At 36.1% G+C, this 24,139-nt stretch overlaps 1 protein-coding gene across 1 annotated transcript; it reads right to left on the bottom strand.

Annotated features, from left to right (window-relative positions):
• Positions 1-845: 845 nt before the first annotated feature.
• LOC121410883 (homeobox protein DLL homolog) lies at positions 846-23,422 on the bottom strand. The gene is made up of 3 exons (XM_041603240.1): positions 21,748-23,422; positions 14,983-15,182; positions 846-1,820 (listed from the first exon to the last, which is right to left on the bottom strand). The coding sequence occupies exons 1-3, from the start codon at positions 22,100-22,102 to the stop codon at positions 1,149-1,151; spliced, it is 1,227 nt and encodes a 408-aa protein (XP_041459174.1). The 5' UTR covers positions 22,103-23,422; the 3' UTR covers positions 846-1,148.
• Between the last annotated feature and the right edge of the window lie 717 nt (positions 23,423-24,139).

Below are 24,139 nucleotides of genomic sequence, written 5' to 3'. Positions count from 1 at the left end.
AAAGCAAGAGGTCTTCGAACCCTTTTTGGTTGTCTTAGTCGGTAGTTCGTCATAAATGATTAAACCATTCTGAAAAAAATATCCTTTTGCGGTGAATATTGAAAGATCCTTGGTATGAAAATGCGTGTAATTAAACTTCTACTCGATTGAATTATCATCAATATTAAAGATTGATGTCTTATGAAATGTGGCTATTTTTGTACTTCTTATCACCTGAAATAAGGCAATGCCATACTAAAACTTCAAGACTGTAAAATATAAGCCCATTTTCTGCAGAACTTTGTGTCAATAACCGGAGATATGTCAGAGAATCTGAGATAATTGTAACTTTATTTCGCTATTTATTGAATATAAAATTATATATATTTTTAATTTTGATGTATGTTCTGTTTAACAGATTGTAAGTTATTCTGGGACTTTACTGGATATTATTTCTTGTGACAAAAATAAAATGACTAAAGTTGCATATTGACATCTACTCTGGATGAATTGCAATAAATCAATGAACGGGTAAAATAAGATATTTGAACACATTTACAACAATATTTTTAGCGTGAAATGTAATCATTATTATACACAAGTCTGTAATGAAATCTTGATCATAAACATAATGAAGCACCTTTTTATTTGTTAAGTAACGAAATAACATTAAAACATAAGCATACAGTTATACATACAGGAACATCAGAGATATTTCTCTTTGAGAACAGTTCTATAAATCATAACAATAATTAAAAAAGTACAATACTTTCAGCCATTTCTAAAATATTCAGTACACAATAAAACAATGTATGTTTATCGCTATAATATAATAACGATATTTTGTTTTTATTCAAATTATGTTCACACATCCGTTATCAGCAATATTTTGCAACATTAAAACCAGGTTTTCAATCATGACATGTGCGTGCATATCGTTTCAAACACAAATTAATTTGTTGTCTGTCACGATGTGAGATAGCCTCTGTACAATACTTAGGTGATCGTGCGTCTCTTAGTATATCCAAATGTCCATTCTCAGTGTCAATACCGCATAAATTGCACAGCTTTAGATTTAAACTCGATTCCAAATGCTTATCATAACTGTGAAAAAGAATGTCTGAAACCACATATTTCCCTGATGGTTGTATTATGTAGAGAAAATGGCGTTATATATGCGGCGCCATAGGTGCCACGCCCTGGTATTGCGAACGTGGATCCACGTCTTGACCATACCAGCTAGGGTATTGGGGGTGGGGATGGTGGTGGTGGTGATGATGATGTGAATAAGGGTGGGGTGTAGACGAATGTTGCGATGCATGTGACGGATAATAATTATCTCTCGAATGGACAGACATGTCCATTCCCGGATGACCACTATTTCCGACGCTAATGGCATTTCCCGCGATGCTACCTCCGCTGCTGCGACCCGAGTCTGCGGCCTCCCACCGGACCGCTGAAGGCATGCTCGCCGACACACCGGGGGGACTGAGTGGATGATTCATGGTCATGTGATGCTGTTGATTGAGATGGTGCGTAGCATGCTGTGCCGCTTGGGCGAGCGGCGGGGAGGCTTTATGCATGTCAACATGCCCCATGGGTGTGGACGGTTGATGCTGGTGTGGTGGCGCATCTTGAGTCTGTTGAGGTGGCTGAGGTGGTAATTGTTGTTGTCTAGTATGTGGGGTAGTAGGTGGTGTCTGGATATCGTGTTGTGGCTGGCTTTGAGGAACCTGTTGGCTCATCTCGGGGTGCGACGTATTATTGTTGTTGTTGGATTGGTTTTGCTGTTTCAATATCTTTTTATATTTCGAGCGTCGATTTTGAAACCATATCTTCACCTGAAATAAAAAAAAAAAGAAAAGGTACGAACGGAAAATATATTGAATTATGAAATCGAAAATACCATATTGGCCTTATTATGTGGAAAGTGACTGCCTAAAATAAGAACGAGAATTGAATCGAGTCATACAGGTAAAAAAGAAAGAAAGATAATAAAGATTATTAATAAACTTCATTTACAATCATTTCAAAATAATTCAGGAAAATTGTTAAGAAAGTTTAGCCTGTCATCCTATCGTTGATAATATGATTAGGCACTCATTTGAAATACCCTAACAAAATTAATTATAGTATTTTATGAACATTACGAGATAATATAGTTTTAAGAAATTTTTTCACTGGTACAAATTTTCATTAATTGAAATCTACTGTGAAACAAATATAATTGTTTAATGATACAAACTGTGCATCTCATCCAAACGGTAAAAATCTAGGTAGTTGTAAGTCATTTCTTAACGATTTGTATACAGGTCTACTAATTAAAATATAGTTAAGTTAATACAAACTATACCGAACTTCCCAAAACACCCTTTATCGGAAATTCGAACAAAGTTTAAAATTAACATCAGAATTGATATTCAAAACTCGTGATGAGTCGAAATTAATTTTCCAATTAAAAGTAGTGACCTATTGCTAAACAAATATATTAAAAATACAGTGGTATGTAAACAAGAATATTATCTTGAATAAAATTGATTAACATTCCCATATAACATCATGGTAACTCAATATGTCAGCATATCACTTCATTGATAGAAAACACTAAAAAAAATGTTGTTAAACGATGTCATAATGTTCATGCCGTTAAAAAAGGTTATATGGACTATGCTGTAAGACCATTCGTAGTATAAAAATACAATTTTAGGCATTAGTTAGACCAAACAACTGCTGAAGATTAATTTGCATGACCCATAACCAATATCTAAAGAAAATTATATATAAAATAACGTGTGTATACATATATATATGTATATAATGCATGACATGATTTTTTTTAATACATTTAATCAGAAAACAAATAACAGCAAAATGACCACTACATGACATAATTTATTTTGTGAACTGAAACAATGCACGTATACGGTATTACATGTATAGGAAATTTACACAATGGCCATGTGACTATTTGCAACATTTCTGATGGTGTGAAAAAAGTTGTATCCGTGGTAACCATTGAACTAATTTTCGCCATCGGTCGCATGCTTGATTGATAGGCCTATACATATACTCTGCAGTTGTTAATTTTTAGATTCAATTGAATTTGATTAAATACCTCCCCTCCAAAAAATTAATATTGCCAAATAGGTCCTTTATGTATATATTATGAAAGTGCTGGATTACGGAAGCTCAAGCCGAACTGAGCATGAATATCCTTATACTACCAGAGTATGTGTTTATTTTGAACAGTTTTAGATTATTAACGATGAGTCTGCATGCCGGGAAAGATTGATCCACTCACCGTTTTACTAAAATTTGTACCAACATCAGATATTTCAGATTTAAAACAAAATCTACTCACAAACAATCAAAGGTAAAGATAACACCAACCTTCGACGATTATTGTATCGTGTTACAGAATTCAGATTTTGTGAAAACGGTCCCTGTTACTTTCAATCTTCATTAGCAAGGGTGGAGCAAACAAGAAGGATTAAGTTGGAAGAATTTGGGTGAAATGAGCAAATCTGCGGGAAACGATGATTAAGCTTTACAGATCTCAAAAGGCAACCATTTTGCAGAGAAATCCGACGTCTAATACTTTCTTTGATGTTAAACAGAGGAAACAAATAGAATGAGCCTCCTGAATCCCTATCAAACATTTTCGGTTAAGATATCTGGTTTTATGTCTCTTTGTGAACGCTTAACTGCAGTTTAAAGATACACGTAACCAACCATTAACCAAACTAAAAAAATGTCCAATATTAGCATTACTTTAAATCAATACTCCCAAAACATTATGGGAACTCAATGGGAATTATAAACTTGTTATTTTTGTCACGCTTTCGTCGAATCAAAGTAACATGAGTAGAATAATAAACATGATAAATAGGTGCACAAAGTACGTGTAGTCCATAAGTTGGCGCTCTCTCATGCATGATTTGCATCGTGATTTTTTTTAACCTACGTATTTCTAGCAGCATATTATGAAGTCGTTTAAGATAAATAAAGATAAATGATATTCTGTTTAAATATCTTAAATTTATATCTTGACTTAAACGATATCATGAAATAATACCTTTAATATACTGAACCCTGATGTCAAAGACCTCAGAAAGAAAAGAGCATGACGTATACTTTAAACACAACATCATGCAAGCACCCGTGCATGATTAATACGAAAATTAGCCTCATCACAAAACAAAAGAATGCTTCCTATCATTAACACTTGAATAGATCTATTGTCATTTGAACATTTCAAAAGAAGTTTGACTTTCTTGGGTTTTCTCTAGAAGTTAATTATAAGACTGCAACGATTAGGAACGAAGTCCGGTAAATGTACTTTGGTCTGCAACCTTCTGATGAATCCCATAGTTGTAGGCCACATTATAACCTCATTACATGAACAAATCATCCGAGACTTTGATGGGCTTGATCAAAGCCTGATATGATCAAATCAATATTGTATTTGTGTAGGATCGTTGGTAAGTATGTAATGGCAGTAAGACAGAGACTAGAATGTTATTTATAAGAAGGTCCAAATTAAGTACAAACTCATTCTATTCTGCGATTAGTTATCTGGCTGAAGTAGACGCACATGCAACATGATGTTTTCTTACTACGGGAATATATTGTTCAAGGGAATATTTTTGGAACGCTTCTTTACAAGATTTGAATAATGGTAAGACTTTTAACAAAGTGTTAACAATTTATCAAATAAACCAGTTTTTTTATTAATAATACGCATGAAGAGTGCATATATAAAGCGTAACTCCATTCCTCGTAATGGTCGGAGAGGATATAAGACAGCAATGGTTGATCGAGCACAATGTATAGATTAAACGAGAACTTACCTAAGTTTGAAGTTTGATCTTCATTTTATGAAGTAACGGAGAGTCTAGGGATTATGTGAGATACGAGCTGCGCATGCGCACATCAGTTTTGAAAGGAAATAGTGATGCCAGAGTAAATGGAGAGATTAAACGGAAAAAACATTGTACCTTTCCGTAATATATTACATGCATTACATTTAGGCTAAACCTTTAAAAAACACATTGGGAGGGAGGGCCGGGCACATAATCCCTAGACTCTCCGTTACTTCATAAAATGAAGATCAAACTTCAAACTTAGGTAAGTTCTCGTTTAATCTATACATTTTATCTCGTAACTCCAAGTTACGGGATTATATGAGATATTGAAAGCCACTCTGGACTCACTATAATTACACATGAAAAAGAAAAGTACATGTATCAGCTTTTAATACTTTTTTCAATACATGTGCTTCAACAAACTAAAAACATAGGGATTTATCAAAATACCCAAACATAACATATTTTCAAAGTTGCATAACCACTTGTATGCAAGGCATAACTTGAGTTGCATTCAAAACGTGCATTGTAATGTATACATAAATAACAGTCAAGCTTCCAACACTGCCCTTTGGAAAACATCCACATGAGTGTCTCTCAAAGGCTTATTGTAGTATGTACGAAAGGTGTTCTCAGACGACCAGCCTGCCGTCAACATAATGTCATTAATGGGCACATCTCTCGCTTCAGCAGCAGACGTTGAGGCTGCCCTTGTAGAATGAGGTTTGTATTTAGCAATGTCTATCCCTGAATTTGACAAAGCCTCCTTTGCCCAACGAGCTATAGTGTCCTTGGATACTGCGGAATGTGGTTTCTTGTAGCTTACGAACAGACGTTTCTCTTCCCCACGTAGTGCTTGTGTCTTGTCCAAATAAAGACGAAGAGTGTGTACCACACACAAACGCTCATCATGTGGGTACTCCTTCAAGCAAATCTTTGTGCCACAGTGTCCTGGCCGAGTCTGCTTCAACATGTCTGTAACTGCAAACACTGCGCTATCTGCATGAAAATTCAGGTTATCTATGTTCAATAGATGGAGTGTCTGTACCCGCTGTGCTGACACAAGAAGTATGAGAATGCAAAGTTTCAAAGTCAATTGTCGTAGTGAAATACTGGAGTTTACTGGTAGGGATCGAACATAGTTCAACACTTGACTGACATCCCAAATGTCAGAATACCGAGGCCTCGGTGGTTTCAAATTGAAGACTCCTTTCATGAATCTAGTCACCATCTGACTTTCCTTTAAAGAATGTCCTCCTTCTAAGACAGCGTAGTTCCCTACAGCACATTTTGCCGTATTAATGGCACTATATCCTAATCCTTTTTCTACAAGGCTTGTCAGAAAATCTAAAACCTGCCCAACATGTGTTTGCAGTGGATTTGTCGACCGTCCATGACAAAAGTGAATCCATCTCCTGATGAAAGAGATGTACTGCTTCCTGGTTGATGTCCGCCATGAGGCCAGAATGATAGGTCGAGCCGATTCCGGAATTCCTTTTGCCTGGAGGGATTCCATGATAATCTGCAAGCAAGCAAAAACAGTTTTTTGCATAATGGGTGAATTCTTCCCGTTTCTGGTTGGATTAATGTCTGTTCATTTTGTGGTAGAACAATAGGTACTTCAATTAGTAATTGTAACAACCGGGGAAACCATGATTGTGTGGCCCATTTCGGAACAATCATTATCCCCTCTGCCTTGTCCTCCACAACTTTCTGAAGACATCTATTTATGATACAGAATGGAGGAAAGGCATAAAACTCGAATTCACCCCAATCTAATGTGAATGCATTTATAGCAAGAGCCCCAGGGTCCGGTTGCCATGACACATAAATTGGTAACTGGTTATTCAGCCTAGAAGCAAAGAGGTCAATGTTTGGTGTACCCATAGAGTTACATAGTTCTCTAAATAACTTAGGATTTAACATCCATTCTGTTTCATCTCTGAAAAGCCTAGACCTCCTATCAGCAATTACATTCTCTACACCGGGAAGGTGAGCTGCTGTGACCCATATATCATGCTCTATACACCAATTCCATAATATCTGAGCTAGTTCATCACATTCTTTAGACTTTATTCCGCCCATTTCATTGATGTAGCTAACAGCTGTGGTATTATCTATTCTCATGAGAACATGTATGCTTCTCTTGTCCTTACAAAAGGCTTTCAGCGTAAAGAAAGCTGCAAGTAACTCGAGATAGTTGATATTGTTCCCGTTGGCAAGGGATTCTGATTGCTTCCATCGACCACCACATTGGGCCTTATTATCTGTTCCTCCCCAGCCTGAACCACTAGCATCACTACTCAACTCAATGTCTGGTTTCCTCCTGTTCAGGTGTCTGATTGCAGACTGTATGTTCTCTTTCCACCAGACCAAATTTTCTTTTGCAGCAACTGTTAGTGTAACACTAGCATCATAATTGCCCCTATGTGTCCTCAGATTGCAGATTTTATCTCTCTCAAGTGCTCTGTAGTGCATTTTCCCATGCTCACAGGCAGGAAGGGTAGCTACAACTTTCCCAATGAAACAGGCCAGTTGTCTGATTGTCACTATACTCTTTCTGAGCAGTTTCAAAGCAAACTCCCTAATTTCAGTGACTTTTCTCTCTGTTGGTCTGACAGTCATTGTGTCCGACTTTATATCAAAGCCCAAGAAAGTAAGTTGTTGGCTTGGCTCAAATCTGGATTTTTCAGGGTGAATGACAAACCCTAACCTTGAGAGTATCTCTTTTGTGTCACAGACCGCCTGGACTACACGTTCTTTAGAGTCTCCTATTATCAGAGTGTCGTCAATGTAGGAAATGATAACATGCCCCCTGCTCCTGAGTATGGTTAAAGGCACTTTGAGCACTTTAGTGAAAATTCTCGGCCCTGATGATAACCCATTGGGTAGCGCTCTGAACTGAAACAATTTCCCTTTCCAGAGGAAACGTAAGAATTTCCTGCATTTGTGATCTATAGGGATACTGTAATATGCATCCTTCAAGTCAAGTGATGCCATGTAACATTCTTTGGTCAACAATTGGATAGCTGTTTCAAATGTGTCCATTTTGAAATGGTGGAAGTCCAAGTATTCATTTAGCTTGGATAAGTTAAGTATCATTCTAAGTTTTCCATCTTTCTTCTCCCTTGTGAAGATATTAGAAATAAATTCACCAGGTATGTGTTCACAAGGTTCAATGACCTCTTTTTGCAAAAGGCTATTAATCTCTGCATCTACAGCTACTGTTTCATCAAGCGTGAGCTTATAAGGGTGAGGTATGAATTTTTGCATGGGGGGGAGTCCTATGAATTCCAATTCGTATCCCTTTACAATATTCAAAATATTCCTATCTGAAGTGAGGTCTTCCCATTGATCTAAATGCAAGTTTATTTGGCCTCCTTGGAAAGGGATACATTTCAGAGTGCTACTCTTAGGACAAACATTTCTCACCTGATCGTCTGTCTTGTCAAGGTGGTTTTCTAGTAGGCAGGCCTGGAGTGGGTGGATGGTGCCTTGACACCTCTCATCTTCTTCTGACCCCTCATGAACATCAGTCCTCTCCCTCTGCCTCTCGGGAAGTGTCCTCGCCCTCTGGTCGGCACATTGACTAAAAAAGGGAGAGCTTCTGACGAAGGAATCGGGTTTCCCCGGCCCCTACCAGCATAGGTTGGTTTGGCTTGGCTTCCTGGGTACGGAGCATAACGTAGCTCTTTAAACTTCATAGTGCCCATTTTTGTCACCGCCACCGCTTTCTGTTGTTCAGTCATGTCTTTTACTAGTTTGCCGAGATCTTCGCCGAACAGGTGTTGTGTGACTTTCACCTCTGGCCGACAGAGTGGCTGGTATTTGGGGTTTAGTTCCGGTCTGATACTCTCTCTTCTGTACATATTTATTTCATAATTTGCATGGGCTAACAGAGCCAGAATTTCTTCATGCTGTGGAGATGAATTCTCTGTCATCAAATTTGCTACTGCTGTCAGGCCTTTGATCAAAGGTTTTTGGAGCTTTTGCAGACGCAAATCTCTCGATTTTGTTTTGGAGGGGATGTTTTCCCAGATCAGGGGGTTGACCTTAGGTACCACTAGGTTAGGGACATTTTTTGGTGGGACAATTTTGTCCATGAGGGTGGCCATATTCTCCATTCCCAAACGCTCTGATAGCATGATTTTTAGGCTGTCTGCCAGTTCATCGCTCACGTCAGGTCCCGAGGGGGCTTGCGCCTGAAAACGTGCCGCAAAACCTCTTGCAACTACAGGGCTGACTGTGTCTTCAGTATTCCCTGGTGGAACCAAAACTTGTTCTACTTCATTTTCTTCTTCTTCATCAGGACGGTCTACCTGTACCTGAGCAGATTGGAGGGAGAAAGAATTCTCATCCTCCTCATATTCATAAGGATATTCATAATCCGGTTCAAAGTCCCCTTCTTCATTTTCTCCAAGGGCAAAACTTCCCATGTAATTGTGATAATGTTGTGCCCTTTGATGGGTAGGGTTAGGTTTTGGCCTAGTATGAGCTGTGTATTGTTTCTTACCAGCTTCATCGACTGATAACTTTTCACAGAGCTTTTCGAACATGAGGTTTTGCTTTTCTATTGCTTTTTCTAAGGTCTGGAATCTTTGTTCAGATACAGCAGAGGATGACTCTGACTGGCTGCTGCTGGAACTAGCATTATAATTTTGGGTTCCGCTTCCAAAGGACCTTTCTTTCCCTTGATTAGGAATTAAATCAGACAATACTTGTCCTGCTTTTTGTCTTGTCTTCCCCTTGCTAGTACTAGTAGTATTAGCCTTTGGCTTACAAATACTTTGTTTAGGAACTGACATTTGAGACTGCAAATGAGACTCCATAACCTTTTCTCTAGCACTCTTAGCAGTAGCAATTTTACTTTTGCCTGACTTAGTATTAGTTATCTTAGGTATTACAAAGGTTTCACTTATCTGATCATCGCTAGCCGTGCCTGCGAAGACCACTCCATCACCTCCAGCCGTCCCGTTTCTCCGGGCACTCACCTCTGCATTGGAGGCCCGTACCGCCGTGCGGACGGCCTCCGGTGAGAATACAGTGTCAGTGGCGGTTTCCATTTGGTTTTCTTCACTTGCAAATTTAGCCATAACAGGCTAAATTCACAAATTACAGTTCTAGAACCGGGCTCAGAACTTGTAAAATTAGTATACAAATAAGCACTCTAACGCTTTCCTCCTGTAGAGTGCGAAAAGCGCAAAATTCTTCCAAAAAATAACTGACGAAAAAATGACTGCCCGTGGTCAGTCGAACATGCACAAGGCTCACTGATGTGCGCATGCGCAGCTCGTATCTCATATAATCCCGTAACTTGGAGTTACGAGATAAAATGTTTTGAAATCTTGTTTTTCTTGCCCATTATGAAAACAATGATAATAGTTTCGCCGAATGAGTACACCTTAGTGGTAATGCGCTATTCAAATGAACTTAATGTTGCATAGCAACTATCAAACTATAGTTATTTCAATCTTCTCTAAAAAGCCAAAATAAATACATAGCAGTAACAAGTTAAACTTGCGTATTTAATTGTAATTTTTATTTGAAAATCTATCGATCAAAAGCGTTTCGAGTTAAAATGATATGAGGTTACATAGAATTTGACGAATCATTGGGACAAGACAAAAAACAACAACAACAAACAAACACTAAGATGTTTGATGTGCTCCAAATATTGAATAAAATCCCTGGTGGTATCTAATCAAAGAAAATATACATACTTTGTTTTCATAGAAAAAAAATCGCCTATTTTGGTTTTGAGTATTGTTTTTATGTTTTGTAAATATTTTTGTTAGGTGCTGATTATCAGGAATATTTATAGTATGATAAAGCAAACCATTATTCTTGTAGTAAAGGGAAAGGAGCCTAAGGAGTTTAAATTGTGATGATTTAATCTTAACTGCTCTGTAATACATGTTAATTGCTTTATTAACAGAACTTTAACAATGGGTATAATATGGGAGTCAGTACCCTCTATCACCCTGCATACATTCGTAATTCCGAAGCTTCGTTATTCCGAAGGTTCGGATATTCCGAAGGTTGGTTATTCCGAAGGTTCGTAAGTCTGAAAACGAAATGAGGTTCGTAATTCCGAAGGTTCGTTAGTCCGAAAACAAAGTGAGGTTCGTAATTCCGAAGGTTCGTTAGTCCGAAAACGTAATGATTAGCGAACCTTATTTTGTTTTCGGACAAACGAACCTTCGGAACAACGAACCTCATTTCGTTTTGGATTAACGAACCTTCGGAACAACGAACCTTATTTCATTTTCGGAATATCGAACCTTCTGAATAACGCCACGAATGTTCGGATTAACGAACCCTTTTACGTTTTCGGATTAACGAACATCGAGGTACGGGCAATTTACGTGTTTCGGAATTACGAACCTTCGGAAATACGAAGTGTAACCCCTTTTTCATTCACAATCTCTTACAATCATTATCTATGACTGATACATTGCATTATACTATTCTAATTCTTGTTCTATCAATTACCTTAGCCTGGGGCGTGTTTGCTTTCAGAGTTGGAAGCGCAAACAGAAGTCAATATGTCGACAAATAAAGGACTAACTTCTTGATGATAACGATTCGGAATATGCAACTTTTTAATTGGAGGCTAATTTCTTTCGACGATTAAGTAATGACAAAATATCACCATGGCAATTATTTTCAAAACTGTAACCAAGCTATCAATTGATAATCCAAATTTGTAAAGAAACTTGTATGTGTGGCAAATTCTAATTCTGGATTGCTGGAATGCATTAAGAAATGAAAGGAACGTCGGTTTGTGGATTATTCCCAACTCTTATAGGGGAGGGGGCATAAGGCCATTTATCATTCTATATTGGTGTAACTCATCTATCAAGTGCACCTTGCTATAAATGGGTGCATATTTTTCTACCGTCACCAAAGAAACCTTGATTCGTCGCAGCGTGAGGCTGGTGTCATCACTTTACAGAGGTCATCAGTTTGTTACCCCGTTCGTTGTCGAAAAAATGAGTAAATTAGCAGCACAAGAATATATTCCCTCAGGGCCCAACAACTCATAAGCCCGCGTTAAATACGATTAATTGGTCGGCAAGTGATTGTCAAATTGTAATGAGGATTGGTTTTATTAGCTTCCTTGTATTTATACACGGATGGATGAGGTTTGGATGCGGGTCATGAGGAACAACTATGGGACAATTTGGTGCAAGGTCAGGCTGCATTGTTGCCCACATAATAACCCAAAACCAATGTTGTTCCAAAGAGCGATTGCCAAAAGCAAGCTCTGCGCAAACAGGTCTATGGTTGTTTCTCTTGAAGGTAAAGAAACCATCGTTGAAGCAAAATGACTGCATTTGTCAATGCTGTAGCCACGAGGCATTGGTTTACCAGCGTCAAATTGGGAAAGTCTTGCGTGGCAATCCAAATCGAATACAAGTTCCATGTTTTAGTTTTGGGCAAGCTACAATATGAAGTGATAATGCCTTTTCCGTTGTAAAAACTAACTGGTAATAATGTATCAGCCTCTTTTCAGTTTGCAAATTGCCTGTAGTAATTCGCATCACAAAGGAGAAGGTCTAACAATTTGATAAGAATTTCATTTGCTGTTTTCAACACACAAAAACTGATTTCTTTTATATTCGTGTTGCCATTTGGAAGAAACCATTCACTTAACCAAATAAGAATACAGGTGAGAATAAAATAGAAAAGGATAAAAAAGTAAATGTTTTTAAAGTTTTTTTCCGTGCCTATTCATATCTATTGCAGTTTCGACTCAGACACCTTCGCTATTCATGGCAATCTTTGGGTTCGCTAGGCTCCTTTCTTCGGCAACGGAGGATAATCGTTGCAGATTCTTCGAGCAAATCCTCGTTTAATTAATCCATCTGCAAATATATCAGATTTACAGGAATGAATAAAAGGTACAATTCATTCCCTTTGAAAACAAGATCAGTAATAACATGGTTTCCTCCCTCAAAATAAGAGGGGAATCATAATGGCGTCAAAATCTTGTAAGGTGTCGAAATAATGAAAAGGCAAATAAGGGCTAAGGACGTATTTTTTAGGGGTTGTTAGTATATTTACCCATCTAATTAGTTAAACATTGATAATGATCCTTTCTCCATTTTAGAAACTCACACAAGTCATGGATCAACTTCTAGAAATCGTTCAATGTGCGGCTTGACACAAAAATACTATCCTTTTGTAGAATCTTTTGAAAATTAAATCGTTAACTATGAAGTAAATAATTTTTAATGGGCCTTTTAGAAATTCGGCGCAATTTAGGTGGCGTCTTGAAATTCATGTGTGAACTATGTTAATTCCATCAAAGGAGAAAACAAAATCGGTCGATAAGCTGCCTCGCTTAAGCAGGTGAGTCAGTATAAAACGTTAAGGTTGGCGAACATCACAGACCACTACCACGCTTAAGTTCCTTTCAAGCAGAACTGATATAAACTCCCTCTTAATAAACTTGCTATTCTCCTTGCTTGAAATAGCCATCAAGGATCAAGGGTATTGTAATTAATACCGAACTGGTGACATGGACTTAGTAAACTGGTATTATCTTCACCGGGACATCATGTCTCCTGCCATCCCAAACAACCTCCCCACCCACATGCATTCAATGTCAAATCGATGAATTTCTCCCTTCTTTTTTTATTGTTATGTAGTATCACTAATCATACTCCGCCATTATCATAGCAGGCTTGTATGTAGGTATTGTCCGTGCAACTTGAATCTAAAACTTCCGCTCTAAAGACACATAAGGAAATCAATTACAAATGAGACCAGATCTTAATCTCGAAGGGTCAAAGTCAAACGAGGAGACTTTTAGATGTCGACACGAGTCAAGAGCAATAACTTAACGTGTCATTCATTGAAAAGGAAGCAAGTTTTACGTTGGCTAATTAACTATTCATTTGGTATCTAACAAGCTAAATAATGCGTTAAGATGATTCTTTTTTCACGGTGTAAGGTTTCGCCAATTTTTGTGTTTTCATTTACCCAATCAAACCAGGTCGTTATATCCACTTGTTTGGATGCTTTATGGTCACACGCAAAGATAACTGAGAATATTTTATCGGATATTTCATGTATGGACATCCACTATTTAGCTATAGATAAAACAGGTGAACGGTAAAAATATATAAGGGAAACTGTGTGGGAATTATTTTACGGCATTGTATGTATATGGTAATACATAGACGCATCAGGTGTTCAAATAGGATTTTCAAAATGTATCACAATGTATTGAAGGCTAGATTCATAATTATACATGGACACGTTGTATGACCAGCGTAACCCACCGTATGGCAAGCCGTTTTATCATTTTAATCCCATTTCTTGATATCAAGAAATGAATTCTTGATATAAAAAATTAATTTCTTGATATCAAAAATAGGATTAAATGATAAAACGGCTTGCCATACCACCGTTATTTGTGCGCTTTATCTATAAACAACGTATATGATAATTATGAAAAGCTGTAAATCTGTTAGTACGAGAATATATTTTTAGGTAGAGAGCGCAATGCATAAATGGTCTCATTCTAGTTTTCAATTTCTTGAAACGATTTTAAATGATTATAAAAAATGAAGTTTATAATTCGCAATATCAACATTTTCCATATCCATTTAATTCAAATATTAATAAATTTGTATATGATTATTATACTTGCTTTCCCTGAGTGATATGATTCCGATCTGTAGAATTTTCTTGAGATGAATCGATTTCTGGAATAGTTTTATCTTTCACGTTTTATTTCCTGAAGAATCTATGGTCAGAACTATCCGTTGCCATAATTATGTATTGGAATGGAATTCTACTTATATTTGATAGCTTAAAAACGTGTGCTTTGCATCAGCTTGCTATAGCCGTGTTAGCGGTATATCATCGTGGCTATATGTCGTTTAATGAATGGATAATTACCATTCAATTCAATTTAGTTCAATTCAATATTGAATTTGGTAACAAAAAATTGCGATGAAGTGGTGCAGAGGAGCAGCAGAAACATCTCTCCTCATACCATAGCAGATATACAGTGGAGTTAAAACTCAAGTGGTAATACAACATGATTTACTTCAGAATATTATATACTGTACCTTGCTGTAAATAATTATGATAAAACATAAACATAATGTTTTTTAAAACTTACTTGAGTTTGAGTGAGACCAAGCGATGCAGCTAGCTCGGCTCGCTCCGGTAAGGCTAAGTACTGAGTCTGGTGGAACCTTTGATTGAGCTGTTGCAGTTGTAAGCTGGTATAGATCGTTCGAGGTTTTCTTAGTTTCTTTCCCCTTAAACTCAGTTTGGTCTCAATCGACGTTTCACTCTCATTCTTATGATCTAATAAACCTGGAATAAAATAAAAAGTACGAAAAAACCTTGATGTTGACAACTTCATGTTTACAAAAATCCATTTCTAGTCGTCAAATATGGATCTATGATTTTATAGGGAGCACAAAAAGTGTGCCAATTTCTCTGAATATTCTACAAGATAAAATAAGCAGAAAGAAATCATGATAAGAGATAATCTATTCTAAAATGTGGGCATATCTGAGAAGAAAGGCATGGGGGAGGGGATCATGTTCCTTGTGTCCCGTAGACAAGCCCCCCTGCCAAAAATTGTTTTGGGTACCGTATGCGTAGGTGAATGTGTATACCGGTATGACCAACAATATCCCTGTTACTATTTTCCACCTTTTGATTTAATCTCAATAAATCTGACTCACAACGGTATGATGTGCACTAAAAAATCAATATCTAGTTATGTAATGAATGTAAATTTCATACTTTATGTTGATTTTCTTCAAAATTAGCATTTTACTGTATAGTACTTCTTGAATACTATTATGAATAAAAAAAGATAGAAGAAAAAAAAATCACTGGTTCGATATATGATTTTTGTTTCAATGTGACGGCAAACATTTTAACTTTAAATATATTCGACCATTGGTATAATAAAAGAAATGAACGAAACAATTATGAAAATCATATCATACTATTTACCACAGACAAATATTCTGTATTTGATTGTATATCTAAGAACTAATGTCCATATTCTAAATCATCGGTAAAGTTAGAAATCAAATTCACAGTAAAATCGACACATTCAAGGCAAGCATTCTTCTATTTCGATTCATTTCGATTCGATTCTATTTCGAATCATTAAAAAATATACAAAAACCCGTTAGCATCACTATTTTCTAAAGTCGAACAATATCTCAAAGATCCTGATCGATAAGATATTGGTTTGTTTTGTGAAAAGTGACCGTGTTAGAAATATTGAATCAAGAACAACAGCGTAGCATCATTATAATTATGGCAGCAGAACGTTGCGGCAAACGAGACGAAATTGCTGACATAAAAGCAAAAAAATAAAAATAAAAGATACGGGAAATTAGAGATTGAAAATGATTGTCTTAGAGAGAGGGGGAGTGAGAGAGATCTTCGCTCGGAAAACAGACTAATTTGTATTGAAGAGGAGATAAGTGGGGAAGTAATTGATAAGCGAGTGCCATTTATTGTCTACCACAGCTCGTTTTTCGGTTCTTTTCGATCTTATCAGCTGTGTGACTTGATGCTATATAGCATGACACACAGGGTCAATAGCAATATTAAAACCATATTATAAGTAACATTTTACTTTCTCACTTTTTACAGCATTTTCATGTTTGATTTGATGAACAATCGATATAGTTTCTTATCAGGGTTGTTGTAGGTGGTATGCACTTTTGATCGTCATCTGTAAAGCGTGTTAGGGTTATTGAAATACTTAACTGAGAGATACCATCGAGCTAGATTCTTAGTGAATCGAACAGAGGACAGACGATGGGTTGAGTATCCAGACAGGGTAATAATTGGAATGAAATAGCATGAAAAGGGTATCGGGTTACAAATAGAATCATAATTACTATTGAATCAATGCAATTATGCTGTAGACACTGGTGCAACGACCTGGGATCTTGGCTCCTTACAAAAAAAACCCGATTGCAGGTTCGATAAGGCTGCGCGTCTCCAACATAAAACAGAGAAAACTGATCACGGGCTTTGTCTTGGCTGACGTCTGCCGGATGGAAGAGAAAGTTTCTTTTGAATAGATGACAACTGGTAAAGTTGGTCGAGGGACTCGATATCTTCATAAAGACGGAAAAGAAAGGTGGGAGACAGTAATCTCGTTAGAAGAGGATCAATGATTGTAGATGTATACCTAAGCTATTAGCAAGCCTATTTAACCCTCTATTTGCCAGATCTCTCTGTTTGTTCAATTTCAAAGACCAAGTTGCGCTCGAAGGAGATCAATGACGCTAATCTGGTTTTGTCGATACTTTTTCATGCGGTCGCCTCTTCCCTTTTTACCGATCACCACGGCATACGTAAAGTGAATTGCTAATGTAATTCAATTTATCTCTATTCCATTATATTGCTTATAGCTCTCCATTGAGATAACATAAACACCATAGAATAGATCCATTGTATATTTAGTTTACAAGAATCTCGAAACTTCTTGTTTTTTTATCTGTGAATTGAATTACCCATACTCTATCATAAACATTGATTTCATTCTTTTTTAGACTTAATTGTCAAAAATAGATAAAATATAATCAAATACAACTTCAATCTCTTTCAGATATAGATATATTATAGTCGTCAATTGAGGTCATAATTTGAGTTTCTCGCATTCTGTTGCAGACTATATCATGAACATGATCAATGGTAGCATGATGATATTAAATTTTTGTTTCCCTCTCTTTTATTTCGAATTTCTCATCTTTCCCTTTCTCATCATCATCATCATCATCATCTTCTTCTACTTATTATTATTATTATTAATATTATTATCATTTAGATTATAATCATAATTTTATTGATATCAATAATATTACTATTATTATTGTCGTCATCACCATCAGTGTTATTATCTTCTTCTTTCCTTCCTTCTCTTACCATTTCATCCCCGAAATTTTGTGGTTCGATTTCTAGGGATATAAGCGCAAAGTTAGAATCAATATATAATATTATGTAACGCATGTTTTCTGGGAAAACGTATGTTTCAGCAACTTGACAAATTTATTAGGATCGATTCTAAAAATGATACCAACTATTTACGTCATTTCTTATAATGCAATTCATTTGTTTTGTCTGTTTAATTTTATTCTATGTGCGCATTAGTATTCTGTTAACATGGTTAATGAGGCATATTGTTCTGGAGGCAAAAATTGGAAATGCTGTGGAACTAATGACAATATTTTTCCCCGTGTCATTCATAAAAAAATTAAGCTGTTGATTACGATGCGTACAGTACTAATTATAACCTGGGAGTTGGAAATATATCATGCGGATATTTGAGCTAATGAACACACGTCCTCGAATGGTAAATAAAGGTATTCTTACGAGTAATCAATTGATTAACGGTTACACGAGACAGTCAGATATATAGAGAGAAGGTGGGGGTGGTAGAGGGAGAGAGAGAGAGACGGGGGGAGAGGGGGGGGGGGGGGAGAGGGAATAGGTTTGATCAGCAAAAAACAAGTTGAGGGTGGGAGAGGGGTTCCATCGATGGAGGAATAAAACTGAGGTCGACACTGGAAAAAAAAACATGTTTGAAACAAAATGTCAGTTAACGAGCTCAAAAAGTTCGAACCGAATCCTATCAAATTAACGCCATTCTTTGTACGTATATGGATAATTATGATTCTGGTATAAATCGTGAAATTGCATATTTGCCGGGTGCACTGGCCAATGAAGTCATATTCATTGAAAGGATGATGCTACCCCATGCCCCACCTATGCTTATTTGTGTTGTAGTTATTCAGTGTGATAATTTTCAGTTTAGATTTCATGATGTCGTTAAGTCAGTTTTATGGTACCAGATGTAGATCTACGATGAAATAGCGACGATTAATATTAAGAACTTTCTTAATTGCGTGTCATTATTTTAGTTTCTATACACTTACGTTACATTTCGATACAACGGTGCAACTTTATATACCGTTGTGAAAAGGAAAAAAGAATGATTGTTAAATTTGTAAAATTTAGAAAACATTTTCATGGTACATGTGAAATGATTATACTTCTATGAACTTGAAAAATGATATGAGTGAATGTGAATATTATATATGAACATTCATAATACATTCATGACAAACAAAGAATAGTTAAATTACATATAAAGTTGAAAAGGTGAACATGTCTCGAAAAAAAGTATTTAATAACTAAGTATAATAAGTAAAAAAAAAAAGTTTCTGTGAAAAACAATAGTGGTAGGAACTAAATTTAAAACAAAGCTTTTATTTCCTAGGTCCGTGAATACGTATGGTGAAATGAAAATGTTTTATTTTTCATAAAATAAAGTGCATTATTAGCCTAACACTGTTAAAACTGACTACATAAATAGACAATAATAAGGTAACGAATGTATTCATTAAAAACACGACCATAATGTGAACATGGGAATAAAACTTCAGTTGAAGTTGTTATAGTCTACTACAGATTCTGTTTTTTATTCAAGTTCCCCGATTCGTCATCCATTCCTACAGTACATCTTCGAAGAAGTTAAAAGGTAAAATTTCATCAAACCCGGTCATGACAGTAAAACCATGACAAACACGACAAGGTATTCATCTCAACATCTGAATTTTTCCATTTTTACCTTTCTCGGTAATAATTTGTTATGGATGTAAAATCTTAAGGATTTATTGTCAAAATATTATCGCACGTTACGTTTTTTGGTATCACTTAGGAAAAATAGGACATTTACAATAAAATATTGATTCTTGAATTGTTAGATTGCAGGCAGCCGGTTCATTTTTTTCCGCAATCAAACAATAAATATTGTATGTTTTCAAAATATTTGATGAAAAACATACTGAACTGTACAAATTGCGTAAAATTTAATGATATGAAATACAAATTTACCAACATATATCACAGGGAGAATATGTTATTGATATTTTTTCTCTGTTAATAAAACGTATGAATTTTATAGTTCATTAGTTTTTTTCCATTGTTACAAAAGAGGCAGATGTAAATGAATAAGAAAATGAGAATACAATAAATGCAATGGGAAATTATGGATAATTAAAGAAAATAAATTTTAAAAAATGTAATGAAGGAATAAAAGTAACTGATGATTCGGAGGCTTGGTGATCAACAGAGAGCAATTCTTATGATAATGAAGCAAAATACAAAAATATAAATAAATTACCGAAAGTATGAAAATCACCATTTATATTAACGCATCTAATTATGATACTCATAATATTTTTTTATTTACAAGTCAATTTATTTCTGCTGCCACTGAAGGAACGATTTATTGTGACCACTTTCTTTCTTAACAAAATAAACTTATCAGTGTTTTGTTGATCATCATTATGATTTCATTAAATTTCTTGGCAGAAATTTGACAAGACTTTGCATCAACTTGTTCGGACAAAGCAATGCAACAAAAAAATAAACAATTAATATTTAGAATATATTCCGCAAAGTGTAAAGATCATCAGATTTCATTTTCATTTCATTTATTAAATTTAACCATTTTAGAAAACAAGATAAGTCTAGAGTAATATTCAAAGAACAATACAATAAAAAGTAAAAAGATCAGGTACTCGATTTTTGCACACTTGACACTAATATTCGTGTTGTTGTATATACAATGGATATGTATTAAGGATTATTTCTTGGAATATACTTATTTTGAAGGCATAGAGGTAAAAGTATTTTCAAAACTGCATCAATTGAATGATCAAAACTATTTTTTCATGACAAAATGATTAGAATATCTAATAAAGAGTAGTTGTAAGCTCAATTAATGACCGATATTGCATGATTCAATTTGTCACAACCATTACAATGGTTTTGACCTTTACTTCACAAAAAGGTTAAAAACAGAGAAAGAATGGTACACTCTTAAAAAGTTGGACAAAAAAGGCACAATTTTTAACCATCACTGGTAACTATTGGTTAAAATCTGTCCAAATTGGGTAATAAAAATAATAAATGGGTAGATTTGCTCAACTGGATAATATTTGCCCAGAAATATATATAAATATATATATATATATTACCAACATACACTATCCAAACACAATAGACAATTTTTTACCAAACATTTTAACTGTGTAATGATGTAAAATATTACTTAAGAATTTAATTTCTTAAACCCATATGCGCGTATTCTGAACCCGGGTCTAAATTAAACCCTTGTTTAAAGTTGTGGTTTAACTATGGATAGCTAATTGTTGCACAAATCTCTATTAGTACAATTTCAACTTATTAATTCACATGACACTCAAAAAATAATAAATGCTGGGAATGATAACTAAAGTAACTAAACAAATGGAAATGAAAATAGCAAACATACGAAATATACAATGTAACCAGAATTTTTTAGTTTTCGGCTCCCCAAAATTTAAGCACAGAGTTAGACCGGAGTCTTAAGTTAAACCTGACTTCAGAATACGGGCCATAGGCTTTGGAATATATTTTTCTCATGTTGAGCACTAGACGATAGTGACGTTCAAATTAAAGAGGATGGTGTTTTATTGGAATTGAATACTAATAGGAATATATTCATGTGAAAAGGGGTATTATTCAGACAGGGGAAATTAATGCTTAATGGAGAGATATTCGGTTGGATGAAGTCCTAACTTCGTAGTAAATTTACTCATGAGTATAGGGTTTAATTCATGAAGAAAAAGGAACACATTTTGAGCAAAATAGAAATTGATGGTAGTTAACATTAGTTAAAATTACCTCTTATCTAGCTGAATATATAGAATCGCCTGTTAATATTTTTGTAGAAGATATTTTAAAGGCTATATCGTTATCCATAAAAAGATGAATTAATTTCACAGGATGACATTTACACAGGACGTGATCAAGACAGGTGGGGATAGCTAGTGTAACATATATATCTCACCTTCTTTTGATGATAATGATGTGATTTGATCAGGATGATCGTATATTGGAGGATGTCCGGCGATAGGAGAGTTCATGAAATGATAGCCGTAATGCCTTGTCTGACCCATCGGACCCATCCCGCTCAGAGACGGGTGAGTATCGGCAGCGCTAGAGTTCGTCATGGGTCTTCTTGTCGCTGCACCGTAAGGCATTGGACGGGGGTAGTGGGACGGCGCCCCCGTCCCGGTAGCGTGATGATAAGGCATTGCTGCCTGGTGCTGGATCTCTGTAAAGGCAGACCGAGATGATATATGCTGGTAGTCGCCATATCCATCTAGCATAGAATTCATCTTTCCAACGTCAAACGAATACATCAATGTAGGATAGAACAACCGACTGGCTTTGTCAGGGAAAATACATTCAAATTCCAAGTTATCAAAACAAACGTAGCATGACAAAGAAATATTGGAGATTTATCAGCGATTTTTGAAGTTCTAGAAGAAAAGTCTCCACATACTGTTCATCCTTGTTCTTCCAAACAATCCGATGTAATCAACTGTGCGAACGAACTGCTGTTGAGTCTAGTTCAAGACCAAACCTTGTGTGTGGTAGATTAATATTGATGATTCATATGCAATAAGTAAAAAAAAAATCAAAATAGATTTGATGAAAAATAAATCATTTTCATAAAGGAGCGATTTAGAGTCAGTGTAACAGCGGGGCAAGAAATGAAAAAGGCCCCGATATCAGAATAATAATGTTGAGCTTAACACTTAATTCATCCAATCAAGTTATAATATCGAAAAAAAGTCATGCGGTTTTTTATCTATGTAAAGAAAATATTAATGGAATAAAATTATTCGCTGGTTTTCAGAGACATGAAGTTTCTCGAAATGCTACACTTCGTCATGTTTCGATAGCTTTTGTCCAAAATGCTGCTGGTTACGTCATGGCGTTAGTTTACGTCCGTCGGGCGGAAAATGTGTTTTTTGTTTCTCAGACGAGAGAGGCTTCGTAGCCGTCGTTTGCAATGGTTTCAAACCAACGTGAGGCTTTGAAATACTGGTCGGCCACCCTCATCGCGTCACCCAACCCTCTCCACTATACAACCCAGTGACAAAAGATTGGTAGCAAGGGACTAAGCTGAGAATAGAAGTGGTCGAGGCCAGAGACAAAGCCGCGTGGACAACACTGACCACTGCAAGAAAATACCAGAGGCGCCAAAGATGGTCATTCGCCACCCTCGCAGTCTTTCATGACCCTTCTCCCAGACTATAGATGATATACACACGCTCTTCACAAAAATAACTTTTAACAACAACACAGTGATAAAAGCTACAGTTGAACTGACTTTCACTTTAGTTTGCCTTTTATTAAGTTAAAATAAAATCTACCACCATCATACATCAACCCTTGAGCGATAAAGCTCGTTTACTTTGTAAAGCGTTTAGCATGGATGCTTTTCAATCGTGTTATTGTGACCAGAATTTGAATTATTTGGTTGAATGACTACTATTATGTGTAAAATTAACGTTAAACGTAGATGAACAAAAGACCAAAGCCTTTGGATGTTTTCCCCAGCTTTTAGTAACTGTTTTTTTATAATATAGTGAGTTTAACACAATCTTTAATCAACAGTTCACCTCGTTTAATCGTCCTATTATAATGAAGGGTATTGCAGTTTTTTTTAAATTATTGTCATTACCATGTCATCATTATCATCCCCACGAGTTCTCAATTTTATACTTCCGATACGATAGTGATCCCAGTATCTCAATCTGAAGCATAATATACATGTAAAGGAGCCATCTTCTTTAATGATATATGAGGAATGGGAGTGGGGAGATTGATATGTTAAAGATGAGGAAGCACAGATACCGAGCTGCTTATAAATGAAAATCCTATATATTACGTACTACACATTCTGTGCAGATATTTGTGAGAATCTGCAATATTCATCAGACTGACAATAGTTTTTAAAACTTTCTAGTGTGCAACTGCCTCTCTGCCCCTGCTGCGTCCTGTCATGACCAAAACTGAACTTGTTTATTTAAAGATTCTTTCACATATCCTTCACAATTTCACATTTCCAAATAGATGTTATGTAATGGGAGTCAGTCACCAACCAACCAACCGTTAGTCAGTCAGTCAGTCAGTCAATCAATCAATCCACCATCAAGCCAGCCAGCCAACCAGCCAGCCAACCAGCCGACCGACCAACCAACCGACCGACCAACCAACCAACCGACCAACCAACCAACCGACCAACCAACCAACCGACCGACCGACCGACCGACCGACCGACCAACCGACCAACCGACCGACCGACCAACCGACCAACCAACCAACCAACCAGTCGCTCAATCACTCACTCACTCACTCAATCACTCAATCAATCAATCCATCAATCA

Source organism: Lytechinus variegatus, chromosome 3 (assembly GCF_018143015.1).
Source record: "Lytechinus variegatus isolate NC3 chromosome 3, Lvar_3.0, whole genome shotgun sequence".
NCBI classification, from domain to species: domain Eukaryota; kingdom Metazoa; phylum Echinodermata; class Echinoidea; order Temnopleuroida; family Toxopneustidae; genus Lytechinus; species Lytechinus variegatus.
The sequence above is the reverse complement of the archived record's forward strand: the minus strand, read 5'-3'. Positions and strand labels throughout refer to the sequence as shown.

What these genes read in the sequence shown, in the direction of transcription:
- LOC121410883 (XM_041603240.1), bottom strand. Translation starts at nt 22,102, where the DNA reads ATGTATTCGTTTGACGTTGGAAAGATGAATTCTATGCTAGATGGATAT. An exon ending in ATCATTATCATCAAAAGAAG is followed by an intron (nt 15,183 to 21,747) that starts GTGAGATATATA and finishes ATTTTATTCCAG; the next exon opens with GTTTATTAGATCATAAGAAT. An exon ending in TTGGTCTCACTCAAACTCAA is followed by an intron (nt 1,821 to 14,982) that starts GTAAGTTTTAAA and finishes TTTTTATTTCAG; the next exon opens with GTGAAGATATGGTTTCAAAA.